The sequence below is a fragment of the Etheostoma spectabile genome, chromosome 17, assembly GCF_008692095.1.
Source record: "Etheostoma spectabile isolate EspeVRDwgs_2016 chromosome 17, UIUC_Espe_1.0, whole genome shotgun sequence".
NCBI classification, from domain to species: Eukaryota; Metazoa; Chordata; class Actinopteri; order Perciformes; family Percidae; genus Etheostoma; species Etheostoma spectabile.
In genome coordinates, this window is record NC_045749.1 from 12,761,844 (window position 1) to 12,781,577 (window position 19,734).

The window sequence follows — 19,734 nt, forward strand, 5'->3', positions numbered from 1 at the left end:
TCTCTCTCTCTCTCTCTTTCTCTCTCTCTCTGTCATACTTTTACATTAGCTTGACATGACTTTGTCCTTGGCCACATAGTGAATCAGATGTAATAATTTATTGAACTCATACCTGTAATAAAAGTAGTCAACATGATTGACAACTTAATACAGCACCAAGCAAAAGATGCACAGAGCCAGAAAATGACAGAAATTGTTTTTCAGGCAGTCACATAGTACAAATCATTTCTCCAAATAGGGGTTTCTTATGTATTTATAACCGCAGTAATGCCCGATAGCTGTCAGGCCAGCAGCACATCTTCCTCTCTCCCCCGTTGTGTCCTCGGTGTATGTCACCATAATGCTGAAGACATGGCTGCTTTAGTTATCATAATAATGATCTCACTAGAGGAGACAAGTTTGAGCTAGCTTACACTTGTGCAAGCAATATGTGCATGCATGAGTGTAAGTGTGTGTGTTTGTGTGTGTGTTCATGTATTTTGGATACAGCTATAAGCATCCACTTTATGAGTGAGTGAAGTTGTAATTCAAGCTTAATGGTGCTGCAGGTAAAGTGCAATGGACAGTAAGCTGGGCAGGATTCATGATTGTGTTTTTTCTTTCTTTTTTCTGAGCCTGCAAGACATTGGCAAAGTGGCCCTGATTTCCTTTGGCGGACAGCCAATATCCCTGTCCAAGCCCCATCAATTACACACACACACACACACACACACACACACACACACACACACACATACAGTACACGTGCGTGCACACAAACACATACCGTCTATACAACGAGAACCAATTTTATTTCCAAGACCCATCAATTATCCATGGCATATTTAATGTGAACAGACTGCTGCAGTTTTTAACCATCGGTGATTGGTGTTTGAGATGACCAGCACAGTTTGCTTCCCATCCATGCTTCTCTCTCTCTCTCCCTCTCTCTCTCTCTGTCTCTCTCTGTCCCTCTCTCTCTCTCTCTCTCTCTCTCTCTGTCTCTGTCTCACTGTCTCAAATTGTATTAGAATAGAACTCATTGATATTTATTGTATTCCAAGTCAGCAAATGACTATGTTAAGTGACTAACAGCCTGCTAGTGCTGCATGGACGGTCTCTGAATCCATAAAGTCCACTACTCTCAGTCTATAGGCTAGCCCTGGCTCGAGTACTACACAATGTTGACAAATAATGTGTCAAAGCACAGGAATTATCTCAGAGGTTTGCACTGGGTCAGCTCTCTACAGAAACAAATACTACACCTTTATCCACAAGAGAAGTCCCCTTCCAGCTTTAGCCACAGTCACTGATCTTCCAACTAGATCTCATGGAAATTTGACTGTTTGTCAACACTGTGTAAACTTTGTATGATTCATATCCCTCTGGCTAGCCTAGCTTGGCAGCAAACATTAAAAAATGCTGCTCTCAATGGCAGAAAACCAGTTATATTATGAAGAGTTGAAAGAAAAAAAAATCCTGAAAAAGCTTTGGAGCAAGACTGAAACATCTAACTCTGAATGTAATACTGTGTGTGTGTGTGTGTGTGTGTGTGTGTGTGTGCGCATTTTTGCGATGTCTGCCCACTGGCAGCACTCATCCTTTCTGTCACTATGTGTTCCTTAAGTCAAAGTGACTAGACTACAAAGCATGTCAAGACATTGCCAGTAACACAGACCCTTAGATCCAAGCTGGAGGAAATAGATAGGGGGAGGCTAACAGAGTTGGAATGACAAAGAAAATATGTTAAAAGTTCTATTCTTTTTTTCATTTTAGCTACATCCTTGGTCATTAGAGTTCATTGATGTGTCCTATGTCATCTTTTACTTCTGGTTTAAATTGACATAGAGTAGTTTAGTTCTGCACCTTTTATTTGTTTGGTCAACCAGTGGCTATTTCTGCTAATAAAATATGAAATTCATCATTTGTTTGTACTTTGCTGTTTAGTTCATTAGTCATTATTTTTTGTTTGCTTAGTGAAATGTGTTTTTGTGAGCCTCTTAACTGGTGCCACATCCTTCTTCTGTAACTTATCTTGCCTGTGCTTATTTCACTTCTGCATTGAATCAATGTAAACCACTCTAAAAGAGATAGATGTGTGGGTGGAAGGAGTAGTCAGACGGTGCCGCATGGAGAAGAGCTTCTTATTAGAGTCATGTGTGATCAGTATGACATTTTAACATTGCTGCCTGCTTGTGTACTATATTTAGACACAGTAATAGGCTGGATTTGAACCAATATCTCCCACGCAAACATGAGCACTCTGCCAACATAAAACATTTATCTTAAAGGCTTAAATGGACACAGACAAGACTGCAATGCCAATAACATGAACACCATGTGACTAAATAAATATTTGATGGAATCCTCTTGTATCAAAGCAGAATAATTGTTGGTGAACTTTGGTATTTGTAAGTAAATTGTTAAAGGGTTCAAGCTTCCTGGTTATTTAGGGTGAGGTCACTTAACATTGAGCTGCAGAGAAGTACACATTTGATTGAGAAGACAGACCAAATTGAGGATCAAATTGCCATTACAACCTGCGTCTCCAAACCACCCAATCAGAACATTACATGAAATGATACAGAATACACTGGCTGGAACAACATTTTTCAGTTTTGACCTTTAACCACAACGTCCCCATTAGACCAATTAGATTAAAACTCTGAAACACAAGTTTCCAAGTTCAAGGTCCCATGGCATGACAATTTCACTTTATGAGGTTTTTTAACAATAATATAAGCTCCCCCAATCTGCCTATGGTCCCCCAGTGGTTAGAAATGGCAATAGGTGTAAACCAAGCCCTGGGTATCTTGCTCTGCCTTTGAGAAACTGAAAGCTTAGATGGACCAATCTGGAATCCTGCCCCTATTATTGTGCTGATAATTAGTGGTATTAATAGAGTGACTTGTTGTTCATCATGATGGTCTGAAGATAGCGCAGGAGGGAGGGTGGGGCGGCAGTGTGTTAGGGAGATGGAGGAGGCAAAAAGAAGGATATTAAAAGATTTGGCAGACAGAAAGATCTAGTGGCTGTGAGATGATTTTGGCTCTTGGCTGACGAAAATAGCAGCTTCGATGCTATTCTAGGTTGTGAGAGATAGAGATGAAAGGCTGACACTGTACTATGTCTCCTTACTTGGCGCTCACAGTACATGCAGGTAACCTCATAAACAGGCTCTTCTGGCTTTCAATTATAGGAACACTGCAGTAGCTAGCCAAACTATCCTTGGAAAAAAATGAAGTGAATATTAAAAGGGAACAACTGCACATATGTTAAAATACATTCTGTGAAACATGTAGTTTTTCTAAAATTATTTGAGGCTCTGAAATGAATACATGACTCTTGTACTGTTTCTCACTCTATTTTCTCACCCCGTTTTGTTCATCCCTCTCTCTCTACTGTTACACTCCTACTGTATTTCTTATTACCATCCTCTTCTGCGTAGTCATTTAGATCAGCAGGGGGCAAGCTACACTGGCCCATGTGCTTGCTGCTGTATTCTCCCTTGAGAACGACTGTGTGTAAAATACACCACTCAGCACCAAATTGTTGTAAAGGGGGTGTCTTTCAATGTGTTTGTTATTACTGCTATTGGGCCTGTTGATGCAGAAGGATTGCAGTGAGAAGGCTCACTGTGCCTGCACTGCTGTTTATGTTGAAGCATAGTACCATTTTCTCACTGTGTAGCCCTGTTGCACCTCTTTTGCCAGGTAAAAAAATACAACTGGGAACTATCAGGAAATTTGGATAACTTGTATTGAGATGGTTTTTGGTCAGACTGGAATTTCTGAGAATCACAAAAGTTTTCTGTATCTGGTCTGGAGTTATAGTAAATTACTGAATCAAAAACACTACACACAAGAAAATCACATGCTACTCTTGCACCTGCATGAATATAAATGTGTTTATGCAGCACAAATTTAACATGTGTGCATTTCCTCTGTTTAGTTTCACAATCTTCAGGAGCTAAGGCACAGTGCATCGCTGGTAACAAAGGTGTTTGTACAGAGAGACTACAGCGAAGGAACCGTGTGCCGTTTCCAGACCAAATTCCCCTCAGAGCTCGACAACAGGGTGAGCACATACACACACTCACACACCCAGGCTAATGTGATATGCTGGCAAAATCCCAATTTACCTAAAACAACACCCACTCTTAGCACATAACAAGTGATTGCTCAATATATCTTAATAAGATTACTACAGCGGTGCACACTGGATGACAGAGCACATGTGAATGATTTGACATTTGCTTGTGCATTAACTTAAACTTGTCAGTAAATGAACAGACACAAGTAGAACAAGTAAATTTTACAACTATGTTAAAACATTTGTTTGTGCTGAGAAGCCCTTAAAAAAGCCTCATGCTGTTATGTTGAAACATTTCTCTCTAGGAGAGAATGTGCTGTTTAATTGCTCTTTTTACCTTGCTGCATTAGCATCTGTGAATAATGTTATGTTGGAGCATTATTTTAGATGTGTCTAGCAATTAGCATCGGAAGCAGACAGTCCACACACACAGCAAGAAAGAAACATAAACAGAGAGAGAAACACAGGGAGTCAGTGCAAAGGGACCATTAGTAAACATTTCAAATGTAAATTTTCTCTGTCAGATGCTCAAACCACTACCCAATGCTGTAACACTTATGATGAATTTTTAATGTTAGGCTCATGTTTCTTCTTCTTCTTCAAGTGAGGTGTGTTGATAAATCGGCAAAGTAGGAGTACTTTGGGTTGAGCAGAATGCAGTTGGTATGTTTGGCAGGCTGCTCCCAGCTTGCTCCCACGGTTATGCCAGAACACTTTTTATTTTTGCAGTCCTTATGCTGTGTGCATGCCTCCATATCTCTACCTGGACATTTGTTTGTGTTTGTAAGTAGATTGAGCGAACTTTGCTTGAGGAGACAGTGAAGACCCTGAACTCTTATTATGTGGAGGCCGAAAAAATCGGAGGTCAGTCGTACCTGGAAGGATGTCTGGCTTGTGCAACAGCTTATATCGTCTTCCTCTGCATGGAGACACGCTATGAGAAGGTAACAAACCTGTGCAAACCTAAATACCAGCACACAAAATGGCCAAATAGCATTTGTGGACTAGAAGGAGAATTAAACAAAGAGGTTTTATCAATGCAAAACAAAAAAACAAACAAAGGTTTGGGAAATATGCAAATTTTCTTTCTCTCTAAGAAGTAGATGAGATTATACCACTAAACAAAAAAAGGGAATTGTTTTTTTATTTGTATTATTACAGCTTGTTTTGGTATGAATACTCAGTTTTTTCTCCAGCTAAAATAGCTCTATAGAAAACTCAATCATAATTCCAGAGGCCACAGTCTCATAACAGTCTGTTAAGAAAAGTTATGGATTGCAGAGGAAACCAAAAAACAGTGGACTGTTGCTGTAAATATAGAAAATACACATCCTATTTCTGTTACTATTACTGTCCTGATGAGGTTGGAAGGGGGCTATAGAGTGTTTTTTTGATTTTATTGGGGGAGAGGCAGAGTACACTCTGGACAGGTCGGCAGTCTTTCACACAACCATTACATTACATTACATAGATAAACAAGCATTCACACCCATAGGCAATTTACAAACCTTGCAAATATGCATGTGAGCGTGCTTGGTAGAAAGGCCCTGCTATCTCCACAGAGAAAGGCCTCACTGTGCTGCCATGATACATATTCAAACATTAAATAATTTTCGTATTAAAAATATCAAAGTAATTGAATGCATCTGGATCCTTTTAGCATGTGTTGTTGTAGGAATATTTCAGCTCTTATTTACTGCCATATTTATTCCTTTTTATGAAAGCCAGTTCTATCTCACACAAAAACATTCCATTGTCTGTCCTAATGCACTATGGCTTTCTGAGGTCAGAATACAGCGTTACACCCACTGACACAGGGCAGCACAGCCAAAAACAGTAGGTACGAGATGATTCTCACTTGCACAATATTCCCTTCAGCTGTTCATCCACTAGCTTTTAGAACCGGTGTTTACCTCCACAGCTGTGTGCCGGTGGGCACAGCAAGGCACGCCAAATATAAAATAACATTCACCTTCAGCAGAACCAAGATGTCCATCATGAAAAAGGGCAGGTGTTTAAACGTCTGCGCGGCTGTGTTGCAGCTTGTTGCTACATGAGATTAAACAAGAGCACACGCATACAACACAATCAAGTGACCAACCAAGTGAGTTTGATTAATCCTTTTGTGTCTGTGTGGCTACCTGCCGGTGTTTAGATGAAACTGGAGTGGCGTGAAGTCCCAGCATGCCCCTGTGTCAACATTAATCTCCCTAGTCTTGTTGCATTTGTAAACATTTCTTTATCAAAGCAGTACAGAGGTACTGGGAGCTTGACCGAGAAGCACAAAAGGACTTGTTGCTGTGTTGAAGCCATGCACAAACGGCCTGGTCTGAGCCTCCTTTCATCTCCCTGTCAGCTGGGAGCTGCTTCATTGAGACGCTGAGATGCTATCAGCCCCACAGGAGAGTTGTTTATTTACTTTTGTAACTTTATCATCTTGGTTGAATGACATTATGACTGCACATGATCAAATATACCCACCCAAGTTGATGCTGTTTGTGCGCGCACATGCGTGTGTGCTGATAAAGAGGCCACACACCAGTGAGCGTGGATCAGTGTGCAGAGTCATTGGAGCACTCAGACCCCTTGATGCTTACTTCTCACCCTATCAAAGGACACTGATTGCTCCCAGCATGTCAGAACAGATACATGCGCACACAAGCATTCATAAAGCATCCCTCATGCATACAATGTGCCCTCCATCTCCTATTTTTTGTTCTTCTGTTATTCACAGGAATGTGGCTGCACAAATGGGACTTACTGAGACAAATGTATACACACATTATTCCTTTAATATTGCACTGGTGACATGAACAACTTTTATTCTAGCAGAGGAATAAACACTTTTGGCATGCATTTGAAACAGTGCGACACCTTTGCTTCTTAGGCAATATGCACACACTCACAAAGCTGAAGGACTGTCACAGACATGCCAGTACAACTGTGCCACAGCTTGTATACTAGACTGTCACATTGTTACGCTGAAGAGGATTGAGCTGCCCTGAGGGCTATGTTGCAGTGAAAGGATTGGCCTTTTCCTTAGACCACAATAAACCTATTAGTCAGGGCTCTGGGTGTCTCTTCTTTTTCTCTGTGAGACTTCATTCTCTTTGATGGCATTTATAACAAAAGAAACAGTTTTTTTTGTGTTTGTGGAGATTCCAATAATTGTTCCAAGCTGAATATTTGTTGCTTTCTGCTTAGGTGTACTTGACATAGATCTGACTGATTTAAAGCAGCGCAATAGAGCAAACCACTGCCTTTTGATGGCTTCTTAAATGGCTTTTCACCATTTCATGTCTTGTTTGCTCCAAGATTGTAACATTTTCCAAATAATTTTTTTTTCTTTGTCTTCTTCCAGAGGGAGACAGAAAGATGTATTTTCCTGTGGTTTAGTCTCCACTAGCAGGGGTTACTCTATTAGCAGCTGTGCCTGCAGCTGTAACAGTCCTTTGACATCCCAGAGGAGCGCTGCTCAGTGTGTTTCTCAGTTTCTATTGTTTTAATCTCTTAGGGCCGAGTGCTGCACTGACCTTAAGTTAACTTACAAAAAAGGAAGTGAATGTGTCATGTTCAACAAATCAGACACAAAAGTGTCCATCCTAATACAGCATGCTTCTAAGGATAATTGTAGCTTGTAACATGGATCCTTGTTTTGTAGTTTTGTAGTTAATTGCTAAAACGACTGACTGGGAAAGATAAACAAGTTGTCAGACAATCCTACAGGTTTTAAACCAACCCCAAGGTTAGCCAGACTTCCAGTTGCTGTCAGTTTCGGTTTTACATCCTTATAAAGTTACAAATAATATTGCTTGTTTACAACTGTACAACAAACTGATTGTCTGACCACTTATGTTTCTCACCCAATTGGACTTCATTTTAGCTGTGTTCCCAGATCTCAACAATTATCTTGGTGACTAGAAACAAATTCCAAAGCTACACAAATCAGACCAAATTGTAATAAACATTTGTTTTCCTTTTGCTATACAGTAGAATATACACTATGTAAAACTGTAATTTTTTATTTAAGTGATACAAATGTGTGTTGTTCTAGTACAGACACATAGACGTGCTAAAGCTTGCACCTTCTTTTTAGTAGTGGTGACAGCTCTCTCAGTGTACATGAGGCCCAGTGAAGCGTGGTTTAGCTGATTGACGTGGTTAGACAGAGTGTAGGAGAGGCATGACACATCAGCATTGTTGATGTCCACAGAGGCATAGCTAAGGCTGAATAAGCTGCTCTAATGATGCCACTTTAGCTAATATCTGCCATTGGTCATTTAGCATTACCGGGCATCAGTCAGCAGTCATTTGGTTGCTATCAGCAGCAATATGGGACTACATCACAGTGCACTCTCCTAGTCTCCAGGGCAAACTGTGTGTGTAGTTGTAATGCGTAGGAGAGTTTATACAGGCATGCTTGTTTGAATTTGTTTGCCAAGACATGGTCTGAACTTAGTGCTCAGGTTCATTCCACTGCTGCTCTGTGGTTTTTGCACATTTGATGCAATACTCACTTGCAAAACTGAGAAATAAGTCCAGTGCCAATGCAATCCAAATAAACTGTCCACCTCACATTTGAGAGTGTTTCCAAATTGCCCCGACAGTTAACCAAGGCATGACATTTAGCCTGAGAGGGCCATCTTTGGAATTAGGAACTAAAGCTTCCAAATGGAAAACTTCAAAAAGAGAAAAGCTCATGCTCGTCAATTTTAGTAATTCAATTCATACAGCCTTGCTTAACATGAGTGGCTTGGAACTATGTATAAAAATAACTGCCTTACTTAGAGCATAATGGAATTACTTTGGGTTTAGATTATAATGTTCAGGAAAAATAAAGACGGGCAATGACTCAAGAGAGTTAGTATCGTATGCCATATGCTAACTATACGCAGAAGGACGGCAAACTCATTTCTTCCATTTTTCCATTTTTTTTCACCCAAGACGGCACAGAGGCAGCAGTTCTGCCCTTGTTTAGCTGCTTTTAGGTACATGGTTATTACATGTAACACAGAGTGCACTTGAAAAGTAATATGCGGGTAATGGGTCCACAGTTGGAATATAATTTTCTGCTAACGTTTTGAAGGCTTTCATTATGCCTCCAATGGTTCTAAACAAATCTGGATTATCTCCAAATGTACCTCTGTCCTTTTTTAACTGCTCTCCACCCCTCTGTTTCACTCCAGGTGCTGAAGAAGATATCAGGCTACGTCCAAGAGCAGAATGAAAAGATCTACGCTCCCAGAGGTCTGCTGCTAACAGACCCTGTAGAGAGAGGAATGAGGGTTGTATCCTTTGCTCATCTGCTTTATCTTAAGAAAATAAAGGCAAACAGGACAGTGAGACATATAAAAGACTCAGAGGAGCTGGCAGTAGTTTAGAGGTTGAAGTAACCAGTGTCTAGGAGTGGAAGGTCTCCACTTAGAAATACTGGGACTGCTAGAAACATCTGGGTTGGATAAATAAATAATAAGTACCTTCTCTTCCTCATAAATTACAATCAAGGTGCCCTTGAACAAGGCACTTAAACTCCAGCTGCTGCAGAGGAGCTGTTCAGTGGCCAACTGTCATTCCCAGGACAAGTAGGACGGGGTTGAAAAAAGCATGCATGTTACATGCAAATGACCTTTCATAAGAAAATGTGAAAAAGGAAAAGGGGGATGTGATGAATCAGCAGCCTAAGGTGTGTATGCACTTGTGATGTTGTGTTTTGTTTGCTCAGGCCATCTTGTTCTCTTTAGTCATTCCAAAATAAGGTGTTCTATCACAATTTTTTCTCTTCACACCCATTGTATGTTTTTTTGTTTTTGTTTTAAGTGGCCAGATGTGTGTCTTTCTTTGTCAATCGGCGTGTTCCTTCACAGTTCCTCATGTCAGTTCCTCTTGTCCTCATTCGAGAGAATGTGTCCAGTAGACCATCACACAGACCTGGCTCAAAGAACAGGCTCCAAGTCAATGGGCCAATCGATTACCAACTTATTAGTCAATGCATTCCTATACAATGTGGTCTCTGTTTGTCTAGTTAAAGACCCCATTCTCTCAACAAACTGCATAGCATTTATCTCACTTGTATTACTTTGAGATCACAATTTAAATTTCTTGGAGCACTTTGGAGACTAGTCTCCAGGAGAAGAGCAAACAATGTAACTTATTGTGTGCTATTGTTAAATTTTGCAATAATTCACGCCAGTCACTGATCTCTCAAAGTAGAAACATCTCATGAGTACACCTCAACTGAGATCAGTTGTTTAAGTTGTGCACCCCCACATTCACAAGACAACACTGGGATGAACAGTGAAAGCAGTACAGAAACATATAGATTTCAGAAGTATTGCAGCCTGGTCTAGCTTTACACATCTAGAATAAGCGAGAAGAGGGTTTGGATATGAAAGGAACCAGGGCTGTCTGGGATTGTAGAAGTGTATCCACCAGCACTTTCTCAACTCTGTATTTTAATACCTGATGATCCTTGACATTCTTTATTTCCTCAGCTAGAGATCAGTGTGTTTGAAGACCGGGGCTCGGGCAGCTCCAGTCCCAGCAGCGGCATGTCGTCGGCAGGCAGCAGCGCCCGGTGACTGGAGGGGCAGTGCCAGGCTTACGGGTACCACCACAGGGGCAGCGGGACACTTACCAACATCCGCATACTGAAACATGAGAGCACCAGGTTCTAAGACTAAGAATGGAGAGCAAAAAAGCAAGGAGGTGATCCACAGCACTCACACTCTCCCTGCTGGGGCCTACAACGTACCTCCTCAAGAATAGTAACTGGCTTACACAAACACACTGGATAGCAGAACAAACACAAGTGCAACAGAACCGACACACAGGCAGTAGACACATATACGAGCCAACATCCAGAGTGTCTGTGAGGGAATATCTCCAACTCTCCAACAGCTATCCAAACCAAACTAATAATGATTTCTTTTGTTTCAATTTTTTCATTCACCTTTTCTCTCATTCCATCACGTCTGTTTCCATGAGTCACAGCATCTCTGTTGTATGGCTGATTCAGCATGCTTACCCTTGATTAGACTCAATGTCAGTGCTTGATTGTTTTCAGGGGGGTCACAGTCACTATGTCTATCTGCTGACGCATTGACAGTGTAGTCTTGGGTCTGTGCTTCAGCTCTGAAATCTGGAAGTAGGAAAACTTCTGGGCTCCTGGGAGACCCAATGTTCCCCGGTCTAGCTGAATGATTGCATTTACTTCAGCTGGTTGGGGTCAAGCCACTTTGAATGCTGGCAAATTGGGACTGCTGTGGGACTGCTCGGTTATATGCTCTGTTCATATGCGTTGGCTTCACTATCAAATGGATAACAGAGAGCACCTTGGATTATTTATCCTTATTCACAGTAGTGGATACTAGTGATCCACATCACAGCTGTAGGTCACACTCCTACACACATATGCATACAAATGTACACAACCGTGCCCAAGTACTCATCCAGACATTAGCAAGGGGACATATAAGCACATAGAACATATATATACAGACACCTGTGGCTAGTGACCAAGCGTTCCTGCACACAGTTTATGACAGACATAGAGTTAGAGTCAACCTAGCCAGACAATATTCGCTGTGGTCTTTGCTCATTGAGAACCCAAACAATCCCAGGCCCTGTGAGCCTGCGCTAGTTTCCCTGGTAGTGTGTACATGTATTGTCTCTGGTGTGTTGTGTAGGTCTGTGTTCCATTAGTGCCAGCCTCACCTACGTTGAGATGAAAGCTTGCTGATCATTAAGGAGATGTCAAGAGGAATGATCAGTTTCCCAAATGAGAACTGAACACACAATGTATGGTAACCAATAGGGTGTTAATAACAGGTGTGTGTTTGGATGCGAATATAGGTGTGTGTGTAGAAGAATCAGCATGTACAGAGTTCAATACCTGATATTCTATTCTAGTCGGTCTCTGCTGCTCATGTAGATGCAGATTATTTCTAATTATACAAAATGCAAGACAGCATAAATCAAAAAAGAATGTCTAGAATGTATTTGACATGCACACAAAGACATTAAGAAATACAGAGTAACGTTGATGCAGATAAAGATTTTAGATTAAAAATGTCTCTGACATCAAAGTCTTTAAGTTCATTGGTGTCAACTGTTAGTTATTTATTATCAGAAATGTAAGGGGCATTTGTATCATTTTGCCGTAAAACATAGTTTTAGCTCCCTCTAGTGACAGACTGAGGATGTTCTGGATTTCCGAATTTTAAAAAATACCTCAGGAATTTGAGTGTAAAGACAAAGTCCAATTTATAGTCTGATTCACATAACTTCTAGTACTACTTACTTACTTACACTAACGCACTGCCCTGCAGCTTCCTTTCTTGTACATTATCTTCAGTACCTGAGCAGCATACAATCTGTCTATCTTGTGGGAAATAGTGCATCCTGTCTTGGTTAATTGTGTGTGGAGGCATTTTGTAGCAACATTGTTGATGCCAGTAGACAGCACACCCACACAGCGTCAAACAAAACTGGAAAAAAACTTAAGCAATGTTTGGATGTCTGCATCTTTTTTTTCTGTTCCCACAGTTTCTGTCTTCTTCTTTCTTTTACCATATTCAGTTTTGTTGTCTTTAAACTCACCTCATAACATGATCTCTAAATCAGCTATGAGAATGTAGCCCTTTTCCTCTTCTTTAGTCACATAGTTAGTTTTGAGCAAAACCCTCAGCAGAGCCCCTGCCTTGCAACTAGCCTTGTGTACATTTACCAGAGCAGTGTCAAGTTGTAGTTAAACCACTTGCTGGAAAGTTGTTTTGCTTCATCCTCAGTAGATTTTAATTTTTGATTTTAAGTTTAATTTCAACTCAATATTTTACTGCCTAGATGAGTGAGATGAACCTACAAAGACATTTTACCAGAGCAGTTGAGTTCAGTTGTGCTTGTGTTCAGCCTCCTGTTCTTTTTGATGCCTTCATGTTTCATCCCAGTGGAATGGATACCCAGCCTGGGGCTGATGGACTGACCAATTAAAAACTCAGCTCTCAGACTTAACACTGTCAATAAGTGAATAAAGGAGCTCATTGGACAATGTATAAAGAACAAAAAAATTAGTGTGTATAAACTGTAAAGGTTAAGAATTGCACTGTACATGCTTGTCAATGACCACTGAGTTTATAAAGTGTAAAGAAGTGGATGGGAATGTCATTATGCTATATAATTCCAAAACACCACTGTTGCCCAGTACTAGTCCCTAAATACGTTTTTATATTTTGGTATATCTTTAATTTGGGCATCAAGTGATAGAGCAGCTATAAAAGCACATAATCTGTACAGCTTAGAGCTGCTTTGTAGTATCTTGTGTAAAATGAGGATTTCATTTTTTCAACAATTGTGTTGATAATGTAGCTCATGATATTGTTAGTAATATTAACAATGTCAGTATTATTGTGGAGGTAAATAGAGGGGTAATGATGATAATGACCTTCAGGGAAGTATAAAGTTCCTAAAGGATTAGTTCACATTTTCAACCATGCTAACCTCTCTAGGGATGGCTTTGTTGGTCTGTCAGTTGGTCCACAACTTTCTAGAATAAAAATAAAATATCTCCACAAATATTGGAGGGATAGACATGAAAATTTGGAGCCTAGAGAATGAATTTTTCTGACTCTAAGTCCTGCAATAAGGATCCCTTTGCCATATATACATTGAAAGAGCATTAACAATTAAAGGAGGAATGTTTACAGTAGCCAGTAACTCTTTCGATAAATATATGGTAAAAAATCTGAACCTATCCTTTAAGGGTGAGGTGAAAAAGAAGCACTGTGTGCCATATCATAAGGCGTTATGTAGCTTGTTCTTTCAAGAATGACTAATGAAGACCAAGGGAGTGAAGATTATCACAAACAAGATGTGCATTGATATACAAGTACACTATAACGGATCAGATTACACTTTGGATACTTGGGCCTCTATCATGCTGACTATCAAGATAACCTCTGTGTCAACACTTGTCTTTGAAGGAGAAGCGGAAATTATGTATAGTCCATTTCTGTATGTAAATTCCCACGTCATACTGTATTTATCTTGTACTGTATTTGAGAATGCAGCAAGTTTGTTCAGACATGTGGAGTCATCAGCATCGTATGTGTGTTATGCTGTTACAAATGAGAGAATATTCATGTCTTTCTAAAACTGTAGAAGATGACGTGTGGAGTCTTGGCGACAGCCTTTTAAGTTGAGTTAATTTAGTCCTTGAGGAGACTAAAACTTCATTGATGTTTAATGCTGCAAGGTGTGTGTGTGTGTGTGTGCGTGCGTGCGTGCATGCGAACAAACAAAGTACCAGATAACAGGAAGTGAAATCCCTGATCAACAAATTCCCTTGGTTATGCTGCTAAGAGAGAGAAATTTATATTTTATCTTGATGCTATTTATGTGTTAACATCTAATTATTTGCATATTTATTAAAGTGAATTTGTGTATTTTCCTCTAAAAGTTTATTATTATTCAAAGCCGGTAGAAAAGAGTTTCAGCTGTCTTCAAGACATGAATAAAGTGTCTGATGAAGTTGATGGAAAGAGAATCATTGTAACTTCAGGCTGCTTTTGGTCTCTAACAGATCAAGTCAGTGTTTAGATACTGGATCCCTCCGTATTACATACATTTCTCAGGATGTCCACAACAGGAAACTACCAAGAGACCAAGGCATGTCACCTGAGGCCAGCAGGATCTCCAGGTGGTCGGTATGGTCTAAGTACATTTACTCAAGTAATTAAGTGTAATTTCGAGATACTTCTACTTTACTTCAGAATTTCCAGTTTATACTACTTTATCCTTCTACTTTGGAAACCAAATAATGTACCTTTTCCATTTATTTGATAACATTAGTTACTTTGCAAATTCAGATTATTAATACAAAACATAAATCAACTAATAAATTACAGTATGTTGTATTGTGGTTTTATGCCACCAGCAGTATCTAAAGAATATCCTTTACTAGTGCCAAACTCAGTGATTTCTAAGTGCATTTTTAGACATTCCATCGCAGGATACATAGCCTCAGAAAGTGTAAGTCAATTTAAATTTAACTGTAGAATGTCAGTATTCAGATTTGATGACTTACAAGAGTATAATCTTTATGCTCCCTCTGAGCCACTTCACAGTTGGAAAACCTCTGCTTAAGAGAAACGGGGTTAAAAACTATCTTGTGAAGCATTTAGCAGCTTAAGAGCCAGATATTTCCCAGAGGAGTTGATGCTGACAAAAACAGAGTTAACAGAGAGAGAGTGCTGTCTTAAATTCACCAGTGGACAGAAACAACTCCAAATGAATAATAGTAATGCTGTTTCATGTTTGTTAGATGTGTAAATGGGCAACTGTTTGCTAACACTAATTGCCGTATCGACTTTATAAGGTGAAAATATGTCAATGTTTTGTCTGCAGCTCGTTGCTCTGGCCCAGTGGCCAACAACTAATTTAATGTAGGTTTAGGTTTTGCAGTGGTGACCACCCAAACTGCTTTTTGTACATGTGTGTGTGTGTGTGTGTGTGTGTGTCTGTGTGAGTAAAAGAGGTGTACAGTAGATCCATCATAGCCTGCTCATAAGGCCAAAATATGCATGATAACTTTCTGGCAGATATTGAGGCTTAGTGTTGATCACACGAGCTGAGACAGAGGAGAAGCGGTGAGAGTGAACTGATATTTTCTCAAAGACAGGAGAGGACTGAGGAAACATCTCAACACCTGTGGGGAAAGGTCACTCTCACGCTAACAAGCTACTCTCTTCTCTTATACAGACCTCCTTTGTTGCTTAAAATCTTTTCCCCATACCTTCTGCTACAGGTTGTTGCTGCAATTGTTTTGAGTTTCCAAGTTTTAAAATTCCTCGTTCTTTGGCTGCAAGAAACTTTCTCTGTCCGTTCTGCTTCCTCCACGCCCTTCCTGCTCTTTTATTCCTTGTTCTCAAAACATGGAAAAAATTGGCCTGCTTTACCTTTTCCACAATTTCTTTTCAGTCTGAGTCACGGCCTCCCAGAAGCGAAAAAGCCACTTTCTGCTATTGACTTAAATGTAAACTAAAACTAAAATGTTTATTCCTGCAAATGACAGAAAATCAGTATCCCACCACTGCCTCTGTGTTCTAGAAATATTTTGACTGGCAGCGGTGCCTGGCAAAAGCAGAGCAGTCAGTATAGTGAAGTTTACAATTGTGTGCTTGCATGTAATGCAGCAAACATGAAGCCCCTCTAAGAAGCACTTGGAATAAGAGAAAAGTAAGGTCTGTAGTAGTCTTGCTTTGCCAGACCTTCCTCCATAAGCGCTGTGGAGGAGGGTCTGGCTAATCCACACAGCATTCCTGGATGGGAGAAAACCATGCTCTGGTTTATTGGCATTTCCTTAAACCAATCACAACCGTCATTGGCGGCACTAAGCTCTGCATGGAGCTGCTGCAAAAATGGCCTTTAGGAAGGAACTTGTTCATAGGTTGTTTTAGTCATGCAACAGAAAACTCAGATTGGCTAGATAGTCTAGCTAGCTGTCTCAATTTACCCTGGAGAAATCTGAGGATCAGTTTTCCATAGTCCTCATAAATCCGCCAGAGTTTAAAATTACAATACAAAGAAAGTGGAGGTGAGGCAACAAACAGAGGGATTCAGACGCAGACATTATGTACACAAAATCCCACCCCCACACGGACCCTTTCAACGTGTGCTGAGTTGCTCTATGAAGAAGGAAAACATGGTGGAAACTGCAGGATTTCTCTCTGTGTTTTGGTCCATTTTGGAGACTCTTCTTTAAATCTATTTTTCTATAGCTATAGCTTACCGCTGCCCTGCCTGTTGGCTTTGGCATGACTATCTGCTCAGTTTATTTAACCTCAGCGTGAGTGACAGCCCTTGTGTTGTGTTTGCCACTGACTGGACCTCCCCCAAGTGCAGCCCAGAATGCTACATAAAAACAATGTTAAACATGTGGTTCAAGTTAAAATGTCACTTCTGATTACCTTGGTTAGTTGTGAAACAAAGGTTATTGTGTGTAGTTCATCTAAGATCTGTTGCTTGGGGCAAATAAATGGTGCTGTGTCAGTCACTGTACTCTTAACGGCTTTTTAAATGTGGAACAGGAGATTCTGAAGAGAGCAGGGATGAAACAGGGATAAAGGCTGACTACAAATATAAGTTGACAAATGGAACCGAATTTTCTTTAAACTGTACATGTATGCCCTTTCAATACTGAGATTTGTTCCAGACCATGTATGTAGGGAAAGAAATGTGTCATCACTTATTTAATTACTGTGTCTTTGATGTTTAGGAAAAATGGCTTGAAATTAGCAATTACAATAACCTAAAACCTAGTTAACAGCCATCTGTGGGATGCTATTCATGCTCAAGTGGTTGTCAAAGTAGCTTAATCTGTAATGTCGTTGACTTGTTTCAGTGTTTGGGCACGGTGAAATTAGTCAAATAAATTTAAATCAAATGACTTGAGATGTTTTTAGGCATGGGTGATGGAGAATTAATTTCATCGCAGGCTGCAACAAACACCAAATTCATTTCTAGAATTAGGTCTTTACTGGCCTGAAAACACAGGAGACAAGAGTTTGCACACAGCACCACTCTCCACTTATAAAGCTCTGAAAAGCCTGCTCAGTTGTTAGCATCAGGGACAAGCTTGTTTTCACAAAACTAAAGAGAAATAAACATGCTTACCGTCTGGCTGCGGCTAAAAATAAAATGCAACTACAACATATACATTCACATTTAACAGACTTTTTTTCTTAACACATCCGTCTACTGTATATCTGATCTTCGGTCATTTTTGTTGTATGTATATATTGTGCAATTGCTGTTTGTGGGGCATTCTGTGATTAGTAGTCTAAAGCATGCAAAAAAGGTATTTGGGTTATTTTGCCACATGGTCCACACACAAACACAATGGCCCAAACTCCCCTGAAACATACACATAGAGCATTGTGTTCCAGATTTTATTTTGTACAGGGACATCTCCAATTGCAGTTCATTTCAGCAGAAAGAAACACATCTGGAGCCTCTGGGGCGCAAAGCAATGCCGTGGCAGTGACCATGACACACACACACACACACACACACACACACACACACACACACACACACACACACACACACACACACACACACTGCATCCATCCTGCATGTTGTTGGACATCTTTCAATGACACTGTTAAGGTACATTACACAGTTTGAGAATCCCAGACCTTGCTCTCAGTGGAGTCTATTCTGTTATTGTAGTTACGGATGAATGTGTCATTTCACTACCTTTTTGTAGCCATGAACTTCCAGTCCATATCAAAAATATGTAACTCTATTTTTAGGTATGTCTAAAGTGGTTGAGCGTTGTAATCCATCACTGTGGATATTGGGTTTCATTTATTTTCTTCAACAATGCCTCATTTATTGATGTTCCACCTGACATAGAAAAGCTTATCTTGAGTTAAGTCGCCAAATTAGATACAGTAAACACTGTAAATGGTATGTTTGGTTGCATATTGCATGTACATATAGTTAAGGGCTGTCAAATAGCCAACGATCTTCAGTGGTATCCTTTCTTTGTTTACAAACATTATAATTACAAACTGGATTTACACAGCCATGTCTTTGACAACAGATAACTACATTGTTTTATGAATTGAGGAGTACAAGAATGTGAGCAAAAGGGTCAAAAACACCGGTATATCCTTTTAAACGCGTGCAATTTTGATAAACACCTGTGGATTTCATTGTTCATGCAAACTGTGAGCTTAAATATCAGTTCATGTCTGACCCAAAAATGTGATTCAAACTACAAAAAAGTTTGAATTCTGTCCTTACAATCATATCATTACAGTAACCTCAGTTGAACCTCTTTGACATATCTGTTAGTGAACATTTCTGAGCAAACATTCAAATATTTGACTTGAGTGGACGTGATGTTGCTAAACCCTTGGTCTCTCTCCTCCACAGAGTCTTTGGCTTAGATAGAGAGCATGACAACATTGTCGACGTGAATCCAACACAGATCCATAGTGAGTCATTTTAATTGCTTCAACACATCCATTAGTGTTAGTTCATTAGTTTTTCATGCTCCGTTGCCTAGTAGTTTTCATTACAGATGTCTCTGAGAGAATAGAGTTCAGTCTCTAAGTCTCAGCTGAAATGCTTGATATTTACAGGTGCCATCTGTGATTTGGGTGAGGGAATATGGAGAAATCTTTAAATCACACGTTTACACACACACACACACAGAGTCACTACTCTGGATAACTTTACTTGCCAAAACTTGATGAATCTATCCTCCGATATGAGAGTGATTGCGGTCTAACTCTGGATAAGATGATTGTGTTGTGCAGTTTCTGTTGTGGGATTGCTGAGAAGAGCTGATTCTTCCCTGCAGAATAATGTGTTGGCCAAAATCTGTGTCAGTATCTTGTTTTCACTTTTTGGTCAACTTTTTTGTCAAAATATTTATTAATTTCCTGAAAAGTTGTAAGAAACACATGGGATCGTGAAAATAATGATGTATGTAGTGTTGAATAGAAAATGAAGGGTTCCATGTGCTTTGTGCATTTGACTTCACCATAGTTTGTTGATGAACACTACTGTGTGTACAACCTAAAAAAAGATCACCTCACATACATTACAGTAATAGGACAAGTGAGGTTTGTTTTTAATGCAAAAAAACCACAGCCC

The 19,734-nt window shown here is 39.9% G+C and overlaps 1 protein-coding gene across 1 annotated transcript in view; it reads left to right on the forward strand.

Annotated features, from left to right (window-relative positions):
* golga7bb (golgin A7 family, member Bb) overlaps positions 1–14,614 on the forward strand; it is a 15,249-nt gene extending 635 nt beyond the window's left edge. Inside the window, exons 2-5 of the mRNA XM_032541657.1 lie at positions 3,931–4,056; positions 4,863–5,015; positions 9,258–9,359; positions 10,563–14,614. Of these exons, the coding sequence (XP_032397548.1) occupies positions 3,931–4,056; positions 4,863–5,015; positions 9,258–9,359; positions 10,563–10,649 (468 nt within the window). The 3' untranslated portion in view covers positions 10,650–14,614. The remainder of the gene's footprint in view (positions 1–3,930; positions 4,057–4,862; positions 5,016–9,257; positions 9,360–10,562) is intronic.
* The last annotated feature ends 5,120 nt before the right edge of the window (positions 14,615–19,734 follow it).